This window comes from Pristiophorus japonicus, chromosome 10, assembly GCF_044704955.1.
Source record: "Pristiophorus japonicus isolate sPriJap1 chromosome 10, sPriJap1.hap1, whole genome shotgun sequence".
Taxonomy (NCBI): domain Eukaryota; kingdom Metazoa; phylum Chordata; class Chondrichthyes; family Pristiophoridae; genus Pristiophorus; species Pristiophorus japonicus.
Genome location: NC_091986.1, coordinates 143,085,089 through 143,100,750, shown reverse-complemented (window position 1 = coordinate 143,100,750; position 15,662 = coordinate 143,085,089). Strand labels below are relative to the sequence as shown.

At 41.3% G+C, this 15,662-nt stretch overlaps 1 protein-coding gene across 3 annotated transcripts in view; it reads right to left on the bottom strand.

The window, feature by feature from the left end:
• Positions 1-567: 567 nt before the first annotated feature.
• Positions 568-15,662, bottom strand: part of dync2h1 (dynein cytoplasmic 2 heavy chain 1) — a 994,370-nt gene continuing 979,275 nt past the window's right edge. For all 3 annotated transcript variants that reach the window (XM_070892150.1, XM_070892151.1, XM_070892152.1), the window contains exons 87-90: positions 13,140-13,249; positions 12,893-12,974; positions 5,212-5,328; positions 568-1,214 (exon numbers count right to left, since the gene is read on the bottom strand). In XM_070892150.1, the coding sequence (XP_070748251.1) occupies positions 1,056-1,214; positions 5,212-5,328; positions 12,893-12,974; positions 13,140-13,249 (468 nt within the window). In that variant the 3' untranslated portion in view covers positions 568-1,055. The remainder of the gene's footprint in view (positions 1,215-5,211; positions 5,329-12,892; positions 12,975-13,139; positions 13,250-15,662) is intronic.

Genomic DNA, 15,662 nt, shown 5'->3' with positions numbered 1-15,662 from the left:
GGGTGGGAGCGATGAGGTACCGGCTGGACCGGGGGGGGGGGCGCTGGTCTGAGGGATGAGGTACCGGCTGTACCCGGGGGTGGGGTGGTGTGGGGGGGGGGGGGGGCCTGAGGGATGAGATACCGGCTGGACCTGGGGGTGGGGAGGGGGGGTGATGAGGTGCTGGCGGGACACCAACAGATGCCTCGTGATCTATGTAAATTAGGGTCCCATGATGTCACAATAAGTTTGTACATGAAATCGGTTCCATAGAAAATGACAGCTGCTGACTGCCTGTGCCGATGACAGCAGTTGTTTACATTACCATAACAGTTCTACTGCTGAGAAAAAGCACTTCTTGAGGTGGGTCTTTGCATTTGCCTTGTCGCACCATTGCTGATGTTAGGCATCAGTCATGGAATATAAATAAAGCATAAATTAGCTACAATTGAAGGCCTTCCTTCTAGGATGTGTTAAGGGGGTAAAGTAAAATAAAATACTTCCCCAACAGGCATCCTGTCCTGAAATCTGTGACAATGAATAAAATCATTCAAAGGTGGCAGCGTTAATATGTTTCTTTATTCTGGTGACTAACTCTCACTAACATAAACATAACACAGTGGAATGCTCATCTTTGAAGGCATTCATACAAGTACAAAATGACAAGAATAACTTGTGTAACATTAAGCTTCAAAATTAACTATAGAGTATGAACAAGAAATATCTTGGAGATCACAGAAAATGAGAAACACATTCCTGAAGTTGTGTAAGATGAGAATCATTCAAAAACATTTCCTTTCCAACAATCAACCATCACTAGTTATGGAATGAACTGAAATAAACTAGTTATTGATTGCAGAAATGTGAACTGTTTCCGATTATATCTAATTAAAGTAGCAGAAATAATTTAGTTAAATGGATTATTCTAGTGGAATTTGTACTATAATGTACCAAATGTGATTGGCAGTAAGCACACTGAATCAACAGGATGTTCAATACATAAACAAGCAATGTTTTGCTTTTTTTAATTTGAGATTTCATGTTTCAAAGATTCAGCGAAAAAGACAAAAAATAAACTACTGATTCTTCAGGAATAAAGCTGCCCCAGACTGAATCCATTGGTTCTGGCTGACTCCACAGGGGACATCAATGTTTATTACTACCTGATCTCGTTCAGCGCTGGTATAGACTGGCAAAGAAATACATTCTTCAGGAGAGTACGGTCCATTAGCATCCTGCAAAATAGGTTCAAGTTTAAAGTTAAACAAAGCCAAAAACTGACAGAATAAAAAAGCTGAACAGTTTTCTGAAATTAGCAGCATTCAATTTACGGGTGTCTGGGCCAGAAAAATCAATAGGAACTAACAATTTGATCAAAACAGGAAATACGAAGGCAAGCAAACAATGAACAGTCTTGGACAGCGTGTTCTTTCGTGTTACAACTTTCTGGTAAACTGTCAGGGCATAAAGAGCCTTGGTTGAAAACTAACTTCCCCATCTTTACAGATAAACATTTCTAAAAAGCAAGCAAGTGTACATTAATGGGAAGTAGGTATGACAGGTTATTCAACTGAGGAGGGGGAGGAAGCCTTTGAAATGTGTTTAGAGTTCAGTTGTGTGCTATGGAAAGATATCAAAGGGTTTGGTCTTATTTTCATTCAGACCCATTTTTCCCAGCAGCACAGATGATATTTATATTAGACACTTTTAAAACCTGTCACTCAAAAATCTCATGTATTTCATGTAGAGTTGAGTAATTTGCTAAAGAGTCTTTTTCCCCAGATTGGTTTCTGGGAGTATAGCCATTCCATTGTTTCTGTGAAGACGAACATAACAGATTTTCTTGCTTCTCAAAAATTTCTTTAAACATTTATAGTTTCCTGATGGCCTTGTAAGGGGCAGAACCTCCACCAGCCACAAACATGCTTTAGGTATAAGAGATGGTGGGGCTGGGAAAGGGGATGCCCAGCCTCGAGTTCCCTCTTCCTGGCCTACAAAATGCTGGGTGGATCATTGGTGACAGGTATGCCGAGAGAGACCAGGCACATTGATCCACTGAATGGCCTGGATTGTAACCTGGTACCCCAAAGATTCTGGAACATTTTTTAAACATTTTAGCCGCCTTACAAAAGGGTTGAAGGGGGCACTTTTGTCTTTTCTGGGTGCTTTATAAAATAGCAAGCTTGAGGGTGGGTTAGGGAGTTTATTATTCACCACAGAGGGCAGATAAGTCAGAGGAAAGGCGGCACAAGAAACTAGGATGAAGGTTGAAACCAGCAACAATGGGAAGTTGCTCCATGCAAAGGCTAAAGTAGGAAGGCCATTTCGACAAAGAAATGTCCATGCGGCTTGGGAGGGCAATAGACAACAAGGACTCTAAAGGAGACAGAAGGGATAGAAGAGCGTGTGGACCTCAAGTGAGGAGAGGTGTCGGATTAGAGGCAGGGATAAAACCTGACAATGATAGTGAAACCACTGCTGCGGTAGTTAAATGGAAGATGTGTAGCATGCTTGGGAGGAAAACGCTGACGTTGGACTTATGATTTCCAAAGCTCTTCGCAACTGGGGATTTTCTCACGACATTTCTAGATTATTGTAGATTGATAGATTAATTTCTATGATTAGTCAACAACCCCATTATAATTGTATCATGTCTACCAGGATGGTAGATGGTGAACTAGATGGATCTTGGTCTTTTTCATCTAGCAATTCCTATGTTCCTATGTGGAAGAATATATAGCTAGATGAGGCGCCTTCAGTGAAAGGAAAGGAGAGTGTGAGGTAGATTTCACTCTGACCCTGAAGTTAAAAGACTCTTCCAAGATGATGTTGTGGATGGTAAAGGCCTTGTTCGCAAGAAAGGAAAAAATGAAGCGGGCAAGTGGTTGGCTGGCTGGAGGAGCAAAGGAAGGAGGCTGGAAAGATTAATCTCCAATGGATAAATTGTACAGGAAATTTCACTGGAAAGAGGGATAAGGCAGTTACTTGCTGCTCTAGGAAAATGGCAGCAGATGCTGTGGTGGGCATGATAGAGGATGCCTCCGATGGCGCATAGGGAATCTGTGGGCATGTTTAGGAAGGACTTGAGCTTGTGGTAATAGCAACAGAGGACGTTGGCAGTGAATTAGTGTCAAATAGGTGGGAAAATGAGAGGGTGAGGTGGTATGTCATGTAGGAGGATAGGGCCTAAAAGGAGGAAAACATAAGATAGTGTGTTGGAGAGTAGGGGCAGAAATGTAACTTCGTGTCGTAAAATGAACGATAGGGCGACAAATTTTGGGTTATGACCTTAAATACCCGATGGCATTCCCAGTCATCCTGCCTCACTGTTCTGTCATTGCCCTGGAAGGATGCCTAGATAGGTCTTTTCCTTGGAACTCTCCCCTACCTAAGCCTCCTCAGAACGAAGGAACGAATAGTCTTCTTTTTATTGCAGGGACCTTTTGATCTTTGGTCTTGTAGCTCTTATCCAATAGCAGCCAGAATACTCCGAGGTCAGTGGCCAAGCCTAGACTTCTCTTTTTGCTCCCCATTTCCAGTGCAAATCCCTGACCAGGATGGAACTGCACTGGAGGTGCAATTGGCCGATTCCACCAAGATTTACAAGATATAACTGCCAAATTTCAGTGAAACATTTATTTAAAAAATTAAACTTGTTATTCATTTTTTATTTTTGGTCCTCAAAACTCAATGTATTGAAAGTACAGTTCCGACATTCATCTTTATAACATCTGGAAAACAATCAGTTCCCAGGCTCTGTGGAGAGGGAAAGGGGCAGTGATTTGTTCAGCCAAATTCCGCTCCCTTTTTATTGCCCCGAGATTGGAGAGGAGATCCTAGGCCTGCACCTACAGCAGATAGAGATCAAATGCAAATATGGAACTGAGGTGGAAGGGGCATTCCTGGCTATCCTATCTCAGCTTCCACTTGGAACTCTGGAAGGATGCCAATTTTGAGGTACATCTGAAGAAGCTGACATTAGGTCCTCCTCAGATTGGTGCATCTAAGGGGGCCAGGTAGCAAGGCGTGAAGCCTGGAAGCCTTCTTCAACTCCAGCCAAAAGGCCTCGAGATTGACAGTGCCAAGCATGTAGCTGAGCTTGTGGTCCCAGTTCCCTTTCCTGTACAAGGCCCTGCTTGGGGCAGACGTGCAAATGACCTGGCCATCAAATCTGGGCGCTCAAGGCACATCACTATCGGCTGTCCAGATTAGGGGCTTGAGAGAAATGTTGGGGACAACTTCACTATGCTTTCTTCTCTACTTCTAATATCAGTTTAAAAATACTTGTACGCTTTGCCACTTTTCATTTTATAGTAAAAAATTACAAATATCCTGAACATGTACACCAGCTTTGACATCATCAGTATAACAGAGATTACTTAACTGCATTGGAAATAAACTCAGGAAACACTGGAGATATGCAGCAGATCGACTAACATTTGCAAAGCAGAAAGGTGCCCATTTCGACATTAACCTATGTTTTCTACTTTCAGATACTGATCAATTTGCTATGCACTGCCACCAGTTTCTGCTATTATTTCAGATTTCCAGCTTTTCCCTTTTTATATACTCAATTACATTCCTTGTGTATGAGGGTATAGAACTGTTAAGTTCAAATATTTACCTCCGATTGAGGCGTGTTATATTATTTCATCCTTGCAGGTTTGAAAAATTATTGACTCGTAGCATAAGTCTCTTCCTACACATTTTTTAGCTGGTGATAAGCCAGCACTTTCATTAATATTTTTCAACAAGAATGGTTGGCATTATGAGCTAATGCATGGCATTATGGATACATTTGATTGACTCGGGTAAAATTATGGTCATTCAGAAGAAAAAGCACTGGAGATCAGTACACAACAGGAGAATTAGCCAACGTTTGCAAGGTAGAGCTCATAAAGTGCATGGTTCGTCGTTTAAAAAGTGGCTCACCACAATTTTTGCAGATGCCTTCTGATTGGCTTCTCAGTTATGCATTAGATGAAATACATCTGACCTCGCAAAAATTAAACCCTATGAAGTCACATTTTAAACATGGATGTGTGCAAAATTATTGTCCAAAGCTGCATTATTGATCTAAAATAACTGGAAATGCACAGCAGGTTGATCAGCATCTGAAAAAGGAAGATAGGTTATGCTTCAGTTGGGACCCCACATTAAAATTGGTCTTCATCATTACTGATTAAGGTGGATAAAGGAGCTTAAAGGTTTAGACCCTAAATAATTTAGTACCTGAGGAATCCAGGCCATATAACAGGGGGGCACAGCTGACACGCTGGGAGAATCATGCTGATTTTCTGAAAGCCGACTCCCATCAAAGCTGCATCCCTCAAGATACAGGCCTCCAATCTGCCACAGAGACATATCAAATATTTAGTTGTAAATCAGAAACCACTGAGTGCCAAAACTTAGTTAACTCTGTTATAACAAGGATAGAAAAGACTCTGAGAAATAGAAGCCATTGCTGCTGATAAATAACAGGAAACTAAAGCCTGTAACCTTATGTGTGAGAATAGGAAATCTGATTCAAACAAGTAACCTCTCCATGAGGGCAAATTTTGAAAACTTCCCTTCTCACCCAAAGATGCAAGGATAAGATTTTTGGCACCAATTACACCATCTACCTGCAGATACAATTAAGCTTACAACAGCAATAGGTCTGTGCTCTCTGTCAGACTGAACAGTATTTTACAATCTGATACACCAGACATTAAAATAACAGGAATTACAGAACAATGGGTATTAGAGTAATGTTTTGCATGGAATTCCTTAGAGAGTGATGATAACATTTGCATGATTTCTAACCAGGTACACACACGCACAGAGTTAGAATCGCACACTTACATGTTTAAAAAAAAATCCAAGTGTAATTTATTCTCAGTTAAAGAATAATCTTTATTGAAACTGTATGGGGGATGAATTCAACTCATAGCCATCCTCTTTGTGCCTGGAAAACAGGGGGCCAGACGGAACCTCAGGCATTCAGGTGGGCCTACAAATGGGTGAGCAGCTTGCCCGCCTAAAACAGGCGAAAGGCTGCTATACAGTGCAAATCAGGGTCTTTATCTGGTTGACCCCTTTCATCTTCACTTTGAAACCCCACACCCCAACTACCCATGACCTATAAGAGGTGGGAGGCAAGCAAGAGAAAATTTGAGGTTGAGCTTAGAGGTAACAAAAGCATGGATAACAGATTTCAGCTGAGTGGAGGAGCTGACGTAAGGACAAATAGGAGGGTAATGTTGTGGAGGTGAAAATGAGTTTTGATAACATATAAGATATAGAGCTCGATTTTCGGGTCTTCTGTATTCCGTTTTTTCCCCTGGAGCGGCGGCACTGAGGGGTTCTGGCTGGGCAGTCAGCCTCCAGCACCTCCCGGGGATCCTTGGGTCCGGCTTTGTGGCGGCATGGAGTAGCACTGCCTGGAACAGCTACCCCTGGTGTGCAATGCCCCTGGTTGCGTTACCGGCATGAGTTTGAGCTCTTGCCTGACCCGTCCACCGAAATGCGCGCCTCGCACTGATCGCCTGGGAAATCAGGCCGGTCCAACCATCCCTTCGACAAAGAGGTAAGTAATGGACTCCTAACGTAAGTGTGATTGTTTTTTTAAAATCTTTTTCCAATTTGTGTATGGCGGTGTGGGCAATGTTTTGGGAATGTTTGTGTGGAGTTTTTTTTTAGGATTTACCAACCTCTCCAAGCGTCTCTCTGAGTGTTCCCGGGCCGGCTCTTTAGCTCGGGAGTTACCCATCCAATCGCTAAGAGAGGTGTACAACGCTTCCCTGAGCGCTGCGCCCCCTGACGCAGGGCCCAGATGCCCAAACTGAGGCGCAAACTATTCCCGGCGCTAACTTTCCCGCCCCGTCGCCATTATCGCCCCAAAAACATCAAAGTCGAAATCCAGCGCAAGGGGTTTAAAGCTCAGCTTTGGGTTAAACAGGTTGCCAAAGTTCAGTGTGAGCAGAGAGGGAATGGAATCAGTGGCCAGCGAGCAGAGTTTGTGGTGAGGAATGAAAACTATGGTTTTCATAATGTTTAACTGAAGGAAGTTGTAACTTATTCATGACTCAATGTCACAGACAAACAGTTTGACAGCACAGCAATGGTCGTGAGGTTGACAGAAGTGGTAGAGAGGTAAAGCTGGAAGATCTTCAAACAAGGAGTGGTCAACATAGTAAAGGATCCTCTCGGAAAGAGTGACCATAGCATGGTTGAATTTAAAATTCAGTTGGAGGTTGAGAAAGTTGGATCTCAAACCAGTGTCCTGAGCTTAAATAAAGGCAATTACAAAGGTAAGTAGACAGAGTGGACTAATGTGGACATGGGAATATAGATTAAAGTGTAAGACGGTTAATAAACAGTGGCATACATTTAAGGAGATATTTCATAACTCTCAACAAAAACATATTCCAGTGGGAAGGAAAGACTTTAAGAGAAGGGCGAACTGTCTGTGGTTAACTAAGGAAGTAAAGGATGGTATCAAAGTGAAAAAAATGGCATACAAAGTTGCCAAGGTTAGTGGGAGGCCAGAGGATTGGAAAATTTTTAAAAATCAGCAAAGGACGACTAAAAAAAATGAGAGAGAGGGAAGATAGAGTATGAGAGTAAATTAGCAAGAAATATAAAAATAGATAGTAAGAGCTTCTACAGGTATATAAAAAGGAAGAGAGTAACTAAAGTAAACATTGGTCGTTTAGAGGATGAGACTGGGGAATTAATAATGGGGAACAGGAAAATGGCGGAGACTTTGAACAAATATTTTGTATCGGTCTTCACGGTAGAAGACACTAAAAACATCCCAATAATAGATAATCAAGGGGCTATAGAGAGGGAGGAACTTAAAACAATCACTATCAGTAAAGAAAAAGTGCCCGGTAAAATAATGGGACTAAAGGTGGACAAGTTCCCTGGACCTGATGGCCTGCATCCAGGGTCTTAAAAGAAGTGGCTACAGAGATAGTGGATGCATTGGTTGTAATCTACCAAAAATTCCCTGGATTCAGGAGAGGTCCCAGTGGATTAAAAAACCGCAAATGTAACGCCCCTATTTAAAAAAGGAGACAGACAGAAAGCAGGAAACTATAGACCAGTTAGACCAACATCTGTCGTTGATAAAATGCTGGAGTCCATTATAAAGGAAGCAGCAGCAGGACATTTGGAAAAGTATAATTCAATCAAGCAGAGTCAACATGGTTTTATGAAAGGGAAATCATGTTTGACAAATTTGCTGGAGTTCTTTGAGGATGTTACGAGCAGAGTGGATAAGGGGGAACCAGTGGATGTGGTATATTTGGATTTCCAGAAGGCATTCGATAAGGTACCACATAAAAGGTTACTGCACAAGATAAAAGCTCACAGGGTTGGCGGTAATATATTAGCATGGATAGCAGATTGGCTAACTAACAGAAAACAGAGAGTAGGGATCAATTGGGTCCTTTTCTGCTTGGCAAATGGTAACTAGTTGGGTGCTACAGGGATCGGTGCTGGGGCCTCAACTATTTACAATCTATATCAATAACTTGAACAAAAGCAAAATACTGTGGATGCTGCGGATTCTGTCCTCGATCTCCTACACTGTTCTAACAAAGCTCAACGCAAGCTCGAGGAACAGCACCTCATCTTTCGTTTAGGTACTTAACAGCCTTCTAGACTCAACATAGAGTTCAAAAATTTCAGAGTGTAACATCTGCCAATCTTTGGCTCTCTTCCGTGCCTCCCCCCACCCGCTCCCTCCACAGCCCCACCCCCCCCCCCAACCCCCCACCCCCGAGTTGTTTCTTTCTTTTTTTTCTCTCCTTGACTCTAATGGCAGTTGGTCATTACCCCACCATTCACACCCTATCTTGACTAAGGTTTTCCAACTCCTGTCATTACCATTTGAATTTGGACCATTATCCCTTTTGACTCTCTAATCCCTCTTGTTTTCCAACCCATCACAGACCTTCGCTTTTGTTCTTTCTTCCCCCCCCCCCTTTCAGTGCTTGTTAAGAATCTATTCTTTTCGAATACTCTCCAGTTCTGACGAAGGGTCATCGACCCGAACCGTTAACTCTACTTCCCCTCCACAGATGCTGCCTGACCTGTTGAGATTTCCAGCATTTTCTTTTATTATTAGTGACTTGAAGGGACCGAGGTAGAAAGAGAGATGAGGTCCTGCAGGCAGAGTTTAGGGAGTGAGGAGAGAGATTAAAAAGCAGGAACTCAAAAGGTAGTAATCTCCAGATTACTCCCGGTGCCATGAGCTAGTGAGTACAGAAATAGGAGGATAGAGCAGATGAATACGTGGCTGGAGAGATGGTGCAGGCGGGAGGGCTTTAGTTTCCTGAGGCATTGGGACCGCTTCTGTGGGAGGTGGGACCTGTACAAGGCGGATGGGTTGCACCTCAACAGAGTCGGGACCAATATCCTCACGGGGGAGTTTGCTAGTGCTGTTGGGGAGGGTTTAAACTAGCTTGGCAGGAGGATGGGAATCAGTAGGGAAGGGAGTAAAGCTGGAATTAGAAAGCAAAAATAAAGAAAGTGAGTTTGAAGGAGAGAGGAAAAAAGGATTTAAAAAAAACAAATTTAAAGGCACTTTGTCTCAATGCATGTAGCATTCGTAACAAAATAGATGAGTTGACGGCACAAATAAATACAAATGGGTATGATCTGATAGCCATTACAGAGACATGGTTGCAAGGTGACCAGGACTGGGAATTAAATATTCAGGGGTATTTGACAATCCGGAAGGACAGACAGAAAGGAAAAGGAGGTGGGGTAGCTCTATTGATAAAGGATGGAATCACTGCAATAGTGAGAAATGATATTGGCTCAAATGATCAGGATGTTGAAAGTTTGGGTGGAGATAAGGAATAATAAGGTGGGCATAGTCTATAGGCCCTCTAACAGTAACAACTCTGTTGGTCGGAGTATAAACCAGGAAATAGTGGGGGCTTGTAAAAAGGGAACAGCAATAATCATGGGTGATTTTAACCTCCATATTGATTGGACAAATCAAATTGGTCAGAGTAGCCTTGAGGAAGAGTTCACAGAGTGCATAAAGGATGGGTTCCTTGAGCAGTATGTAACGGAACCAAGGGGGCAAGTTATCTTGGATCTGGTCCTGTGTAATGAGACAGGATTAATGAACAATTTCTGACTAAAGGATCCCCTTGGAATGAGTGATCATAGCATGATTGAATTTCAAATTCAGATGGAGGGTGATAAAGTTGGATCTCAAACCAGCGTACTAAACTTAAATAAAGGAGACTATGAAGGTATGAGGGCAGAGTTGGGTAAAGTGGACTGGGAAAATAGATTAAAGTGTAGGATGGTTGATGAACAGTGACGTATATTTAAGGAGATATTGCACAATTTTCTCAAGAAAAATATATTCCAGTGAGGAGGAAAGGGTGTAAAAGAAAAGTTAGCCATCCGTGGCTAACGAAAGAAATAATGGACAGTATCCAATTAAAAACAAGGGCATACAAAGTGGCCAAAACTAGTGGGAGGACAGAAGATTCGGAAGCTTTTAAAAGCCAGCAATGAATGACTAAACAAATGAATAAGAAAGGGAAGATAGACTGTGAGAGTAAACTAGCACAAAATATAAAAACAGATAGCAAGAATTTCTATAGGTATATAAAAAGGAAAAGGGTGGCTAAAGTAAATGTTGGTCCCTTAGAGGACGAGACCGGGGAATTAGTAGTGGGGAACATGGAGATGGCAAAAACTCTGAACAAATATTTTGGTAATTTACCAAAACTCCCTGGATTCTGGGGAGGTCCCAGCAGATTGGAAAACTGCAAATGCAATGCCCTTATTTAAAAAAGGAGGCAGACAAAAAGCAGGGAACTATAGATCAGTTAGCCTAACATCTGTGGTTGGGAAAATGTTGGAGTCCATTATTAAAGAAGCAGTAGCAGGACATTTGGAAAAGCATAATTTGGTCAGGCAGAGTCTGCATGCATTTATGAAGGGGAAGGCATGTTTGACAAATTTGCTGGAAATCTTTGAGGATGGATAAAGGGCAACCACTGGATGTAGTTTATTTGGACTTCCAGAAGGCATTTGACAAGGTGCCACATAAAAGGTTACTGCACAAGATAAAAGTTCACGGGGTTGGGGGTAATATATTAGCATAGATAGAGGATTGGCTAACGAACAGAAAACAGAGAGTAGTGATAAATGGTTCATTCTCGGGTTGGCAATCAGTAACTAGTGGGGTGTTGCAGGGATCAGTGCTGGGACCCCAACTATTTACAATCTATATTAACGTCTTGGAGGAAAGGACTGAGTGTAACGTGGCCAAGTTTGCTGACGATACAAAGATGGGAAAGAAGGATATACTTGCATTGGAGGCTGTTCAGAGAAGATTGACTAGGTTGATTCCGGAGATGGGGGGGTTGACTTATGAAGAAAGGATGAGCAGGTTGGGTCTATACTCATTGGAGTTTAGAAGAATGAGAGGTGATCTTATTGAAACATAAAAGATACTGAGGGGGCTCGACAAGATTGATTCAGAGAGGTTGTTTCCACTCATGGAGGAATCTAGATCTAGGGCGCATAGTTTCAGAATAAGGGGTCACCCATTTAGAACTGAAATGAGGAGGAATTTCTTCTCTGATAGTCATAACTCTATGGAATTCTCCGCCCCAGAGAGCTGTGGAGGCTGGGTCATTGAATATATTTAAGGTGGCGATAGACAGATTTTTGAGCAATAAGGGAGTGAAGGGTTATTGGGAGCAGGCAAGGAAGTGGGGCTGAGCCCAAGATCAGATCAGCCATGATCTTATTAAATGGCGGAGCAGGCTCGAGTTGCCAAATGGCCTACACCTGATCCAAATTCTTAGGTATATAGTTGGAATTGCAGGTAACTTAGTAGAGGCAAAAGCATTTAGGCAGTTTGATGCTGTGATGGATGGATGGGCTAAAATTGGCTGAATTATCTCACTCAATTGTATTTATTTTATGCTCATTTGAAGGAGTTTGTTCAGAGTATTTCATTCACTCTGGAAAAGGATAGCATGGCATACAAATTTGAACTGATGACTCTTAAAAAGTTTATTTACCATGAATCTGTTATTTATCATAATCACTGAAATACAAAATGTTTTTAGGATTAAAGGCTGCCCAAAATTATGTACTTAGTTTGTTAAGAGGTGGAAAATAAAAGCATAGCTTGAAAATCATTTCCTATAATCAAGAAACAATGTTTTTAAGAGTGCTATACTACTTTGGTTGCACTGCCACCAGTGATTATGCTGCAACAATGATCCCGTTCTTGCATTATATCAACAAAAATTTACATGTTACATTAAATTCTATGTAAGAATGTAAAAGGTTACAGGGAAAGAGCAGGGAATGGGATTTGAATAGATAGCTCCATCTGAAGAGAGGTGAAATTGGCATGAATAGCCTCCTTCTGTGTTGCTATTTCTATGTTTTTATATTTTGCACTGTGTGGGGTGAAAATTCCTTTAGGCCTGTTTTCGGGCCTTAAATGGGCACTGCGCACGGAGCACTCGCTCAAACCAGGAAAACCGAGGCCAGCCCAGAGAACTGGTGCCTGTTTCCTGGTGTAGGCTGTCACACATCGTAGAATGCCACTGATTGCACAGAATAAAAACAGGCAGTACAAAATAAAATCTAAGTTTTATCTGGAAGTATTGTTTTCACACCATCCTTAGCTTTTCCAATTAGAAGTGTTCAATATTGTGTTTAAATTGCCTTAATAGTGTATAGACTCCGGTAGATCTACTTTTGACATCCCTTGAAAATAACGTGATGTGGTTCAACACAATTTACATCATCAAATTCTTCAGTTCAAGACGATTGTCAGAGTTATGGAATGTATGGTTATCCTCTTGCTAAATGTTATATTTTTTTAACACCAGATGATTGATAACTTTTTCTATTAAAGCAGATTTCCTACCCTGACTTGAAGTTTTGCATCCGGTATCTGTCCCTTCCACGTTGCAACAAATTTCAGGTTGTCGATTGAGCAACCCATAACTCTGCAATATAAATAAATGATTTAAAAATATTTGAATTTTACAATCTAAGATCATAGAATCCCTCTTAGATTTTACTGAGTTGTGTACATGGACACTTTTGCTCCTGCACAGCTCCTAGTCTTACGCCATTGAGAAAATAAACGTCACTAGTGTTTTAAGGCTTACCTTGCAGTTTCTTGACGCAGAGCATTAAGAAACGTATCTGGATGGAACAGTTCAGATAGGTCTAGGGTATCCGAAAGCAGTGTCTGATTTTCAGCTTTTTCAACCCAGTGCTGTAACAAGAAGCAAACAGTTAGAAGTGCAGCAAGAGTTTGTCTCACCCTTTCCACTAGGTCACTGTGTTCATTGGTTCAACTAGAGTTGTGCTTCAAACTCATTCACAGTTTAGTTTTTTGAAATTAATTTTATATATGTTTTGGATTGCAACCATTAGCCTAACATCTGTGGTTGGGAAAATGTTGGAGTCCATTATTAATGAAGCAGTAGCAGGACATTTGGAAAAGCAGAATTCGGTCAGGCAGAGTCAGCATGGATTTATGAAGGGGAAGTCATGTTTGACAAATTTTCTGGAATTCTTTGAGGATGTAACGAACAGGGTGGATAAAGGGGAACCGGTGTTGTGGTGTATTTGGACTTCCAGAAGGCATTTGACAAGGTGGCACATAAAAGGTTACTGCACAAGATAAAAGTTCACGGGGTTGGGGTAATATATTAGCATGGATAGAGGATTGGCTAACTAACAGAAAACAGAGAGTCGGGATAAATGGTTCATTCTCGGGTTGGCAATCAGTAACTAGTGGGGTGCCGCAGTGATCAGTGCTGGGACCCCAACTATTTACAATCTATATTAACGACTTGGAAGAAAGGACCGAGTGTAACGTGGCCAAGTTTGCTGACGGTAGAAATCTGGGAGGAAAAGCAATGTGTGAGGAGGACACAAAAAATCTGCAAAAGGACATAGACAGGCTAAGTGAGTGGGCAAAAATTTGGCAGCTGGAGTATAATGTTGGAAAGTGTGAGGTCATGCACTTTGGCAGAAAAAAAATCAAAGAGCAAATTATTATTTAAATGGAGAAAAATTGCAAAGTGCTGCAGTACAGCGGGACCTGGGGGTACTTGTGCATGAAACACAAAAGGTTAGTATGCAGGTACAGCAAGTGATCAGGAAGGCCAATGGAATCTTGGCCTTTATTGCAAAGGGGATGGAGTATAAAAACAGGGAAGTCTTGCTACAGTTATACAGGGTATTGGTGAGGCCACACCTGGAATACTACGTGCAGTTTTGGTTTCCATATTTACGAAAGGATATATTTGCTTTGGAGGCAGTTCAGAGAAGGTTCACTAGATTGATTCCGGAGATGAGGGGGGTTGACTTATGAGGAAAGGTTGAGGAGGTTGAGCCTTTACTCACTGGAATTCAGAAGAATGAGAGGTGATCTTCTCGAAACGTATAAAGATTATGAGGGGGCTTGACAAGGTGGATATAGAGAGGTGTTTCCACTAATAGGGGAGATTAGAACTAGGGGGCATAATCTTAGAATAAGGGGCCGCCCATTTAAAACTGAGATGAGGAGGAATTTCTTCTCTCAGAGGATTGTAAATCTGTGGAATTTGCTGCATCAGAGAGCTGTGGAAGCCGGGACATTGATTAAATTTAAGACAGAGATAGACAGTTTCTTAACCAATAAGGGATTAAGGGGTTATGGGGAGCGAGCAGGGAAGTGGACCTGAGTCCATGATCGGATCAGCGATGATCGTATTAAATGGCGGAGCAGGCTCGAGGGGCCGTATGGCCTATTCCTGCTCCCATTTCTTATGTCCTTATGTTCTTAGATGCATTTAATTTAAGAGTACCATATGGAGGAGAAATCTGAATTTTGCATAAAAGATTGGAGATGACTACAGACTACTGTATGAGCGGATGCAGTTAAACTGACTTGCAGCTGCCAAAATGTTTCTCTGTATTGGCTTGTTCAAACCAACAGCAGGCCTCTCCCTATGTTAACCAAAATGGGTGCTCCACTTTAGAACCATGTCCTCGAAAACGTCTGTCAGAGGTTTCCGATCGTGAAAAGTGTTAACCCAAGTGGCATGTAAAATTAATCAAATTGCACATTTTGTAAAATTCACACATGCTAAGAAAGTTTAAGAGATCTAATATTTAAGCAATAACCTATTCTAACAAACAAAAAAAACATGGTGGATGTTGTTTAGTTTGTTCTAGCACAAGTTTAGATGTCACATTTATACTGGAGTGAAACATGCTTTTGCTAATTGTACCAAAATTGTGGATAGAATTACAAAATGTTTAGTCTGTCAAAACCACTGTATAAGTATTTCAATTTTACACTTAATAACTTCATTTTATTTGTGTCTTCCAAACCACAGGATTTTAATGAGTGTCTGAAAGAGCTTCAGAAACACAAATGCAGACACTAAATCCAATTAAATAAGACAATGTCTATTTAATGCTGAGATTTTCATGTAATTAAGCTTTCCTTGACAGTGTTAGAATTTGTTTGCATGTTAGAGACAAAAATGTTACAGATATGTCAATGTACTGTTTCTGAAGATATATTTTAATAACATAGCTAATATATAAAAGCTTTTTTGCATAAACAGTGCCTTTTGTTTTACTTCTAAAGATAAAGATAAAATTATATTGAAATATATGTCAGCAACTAT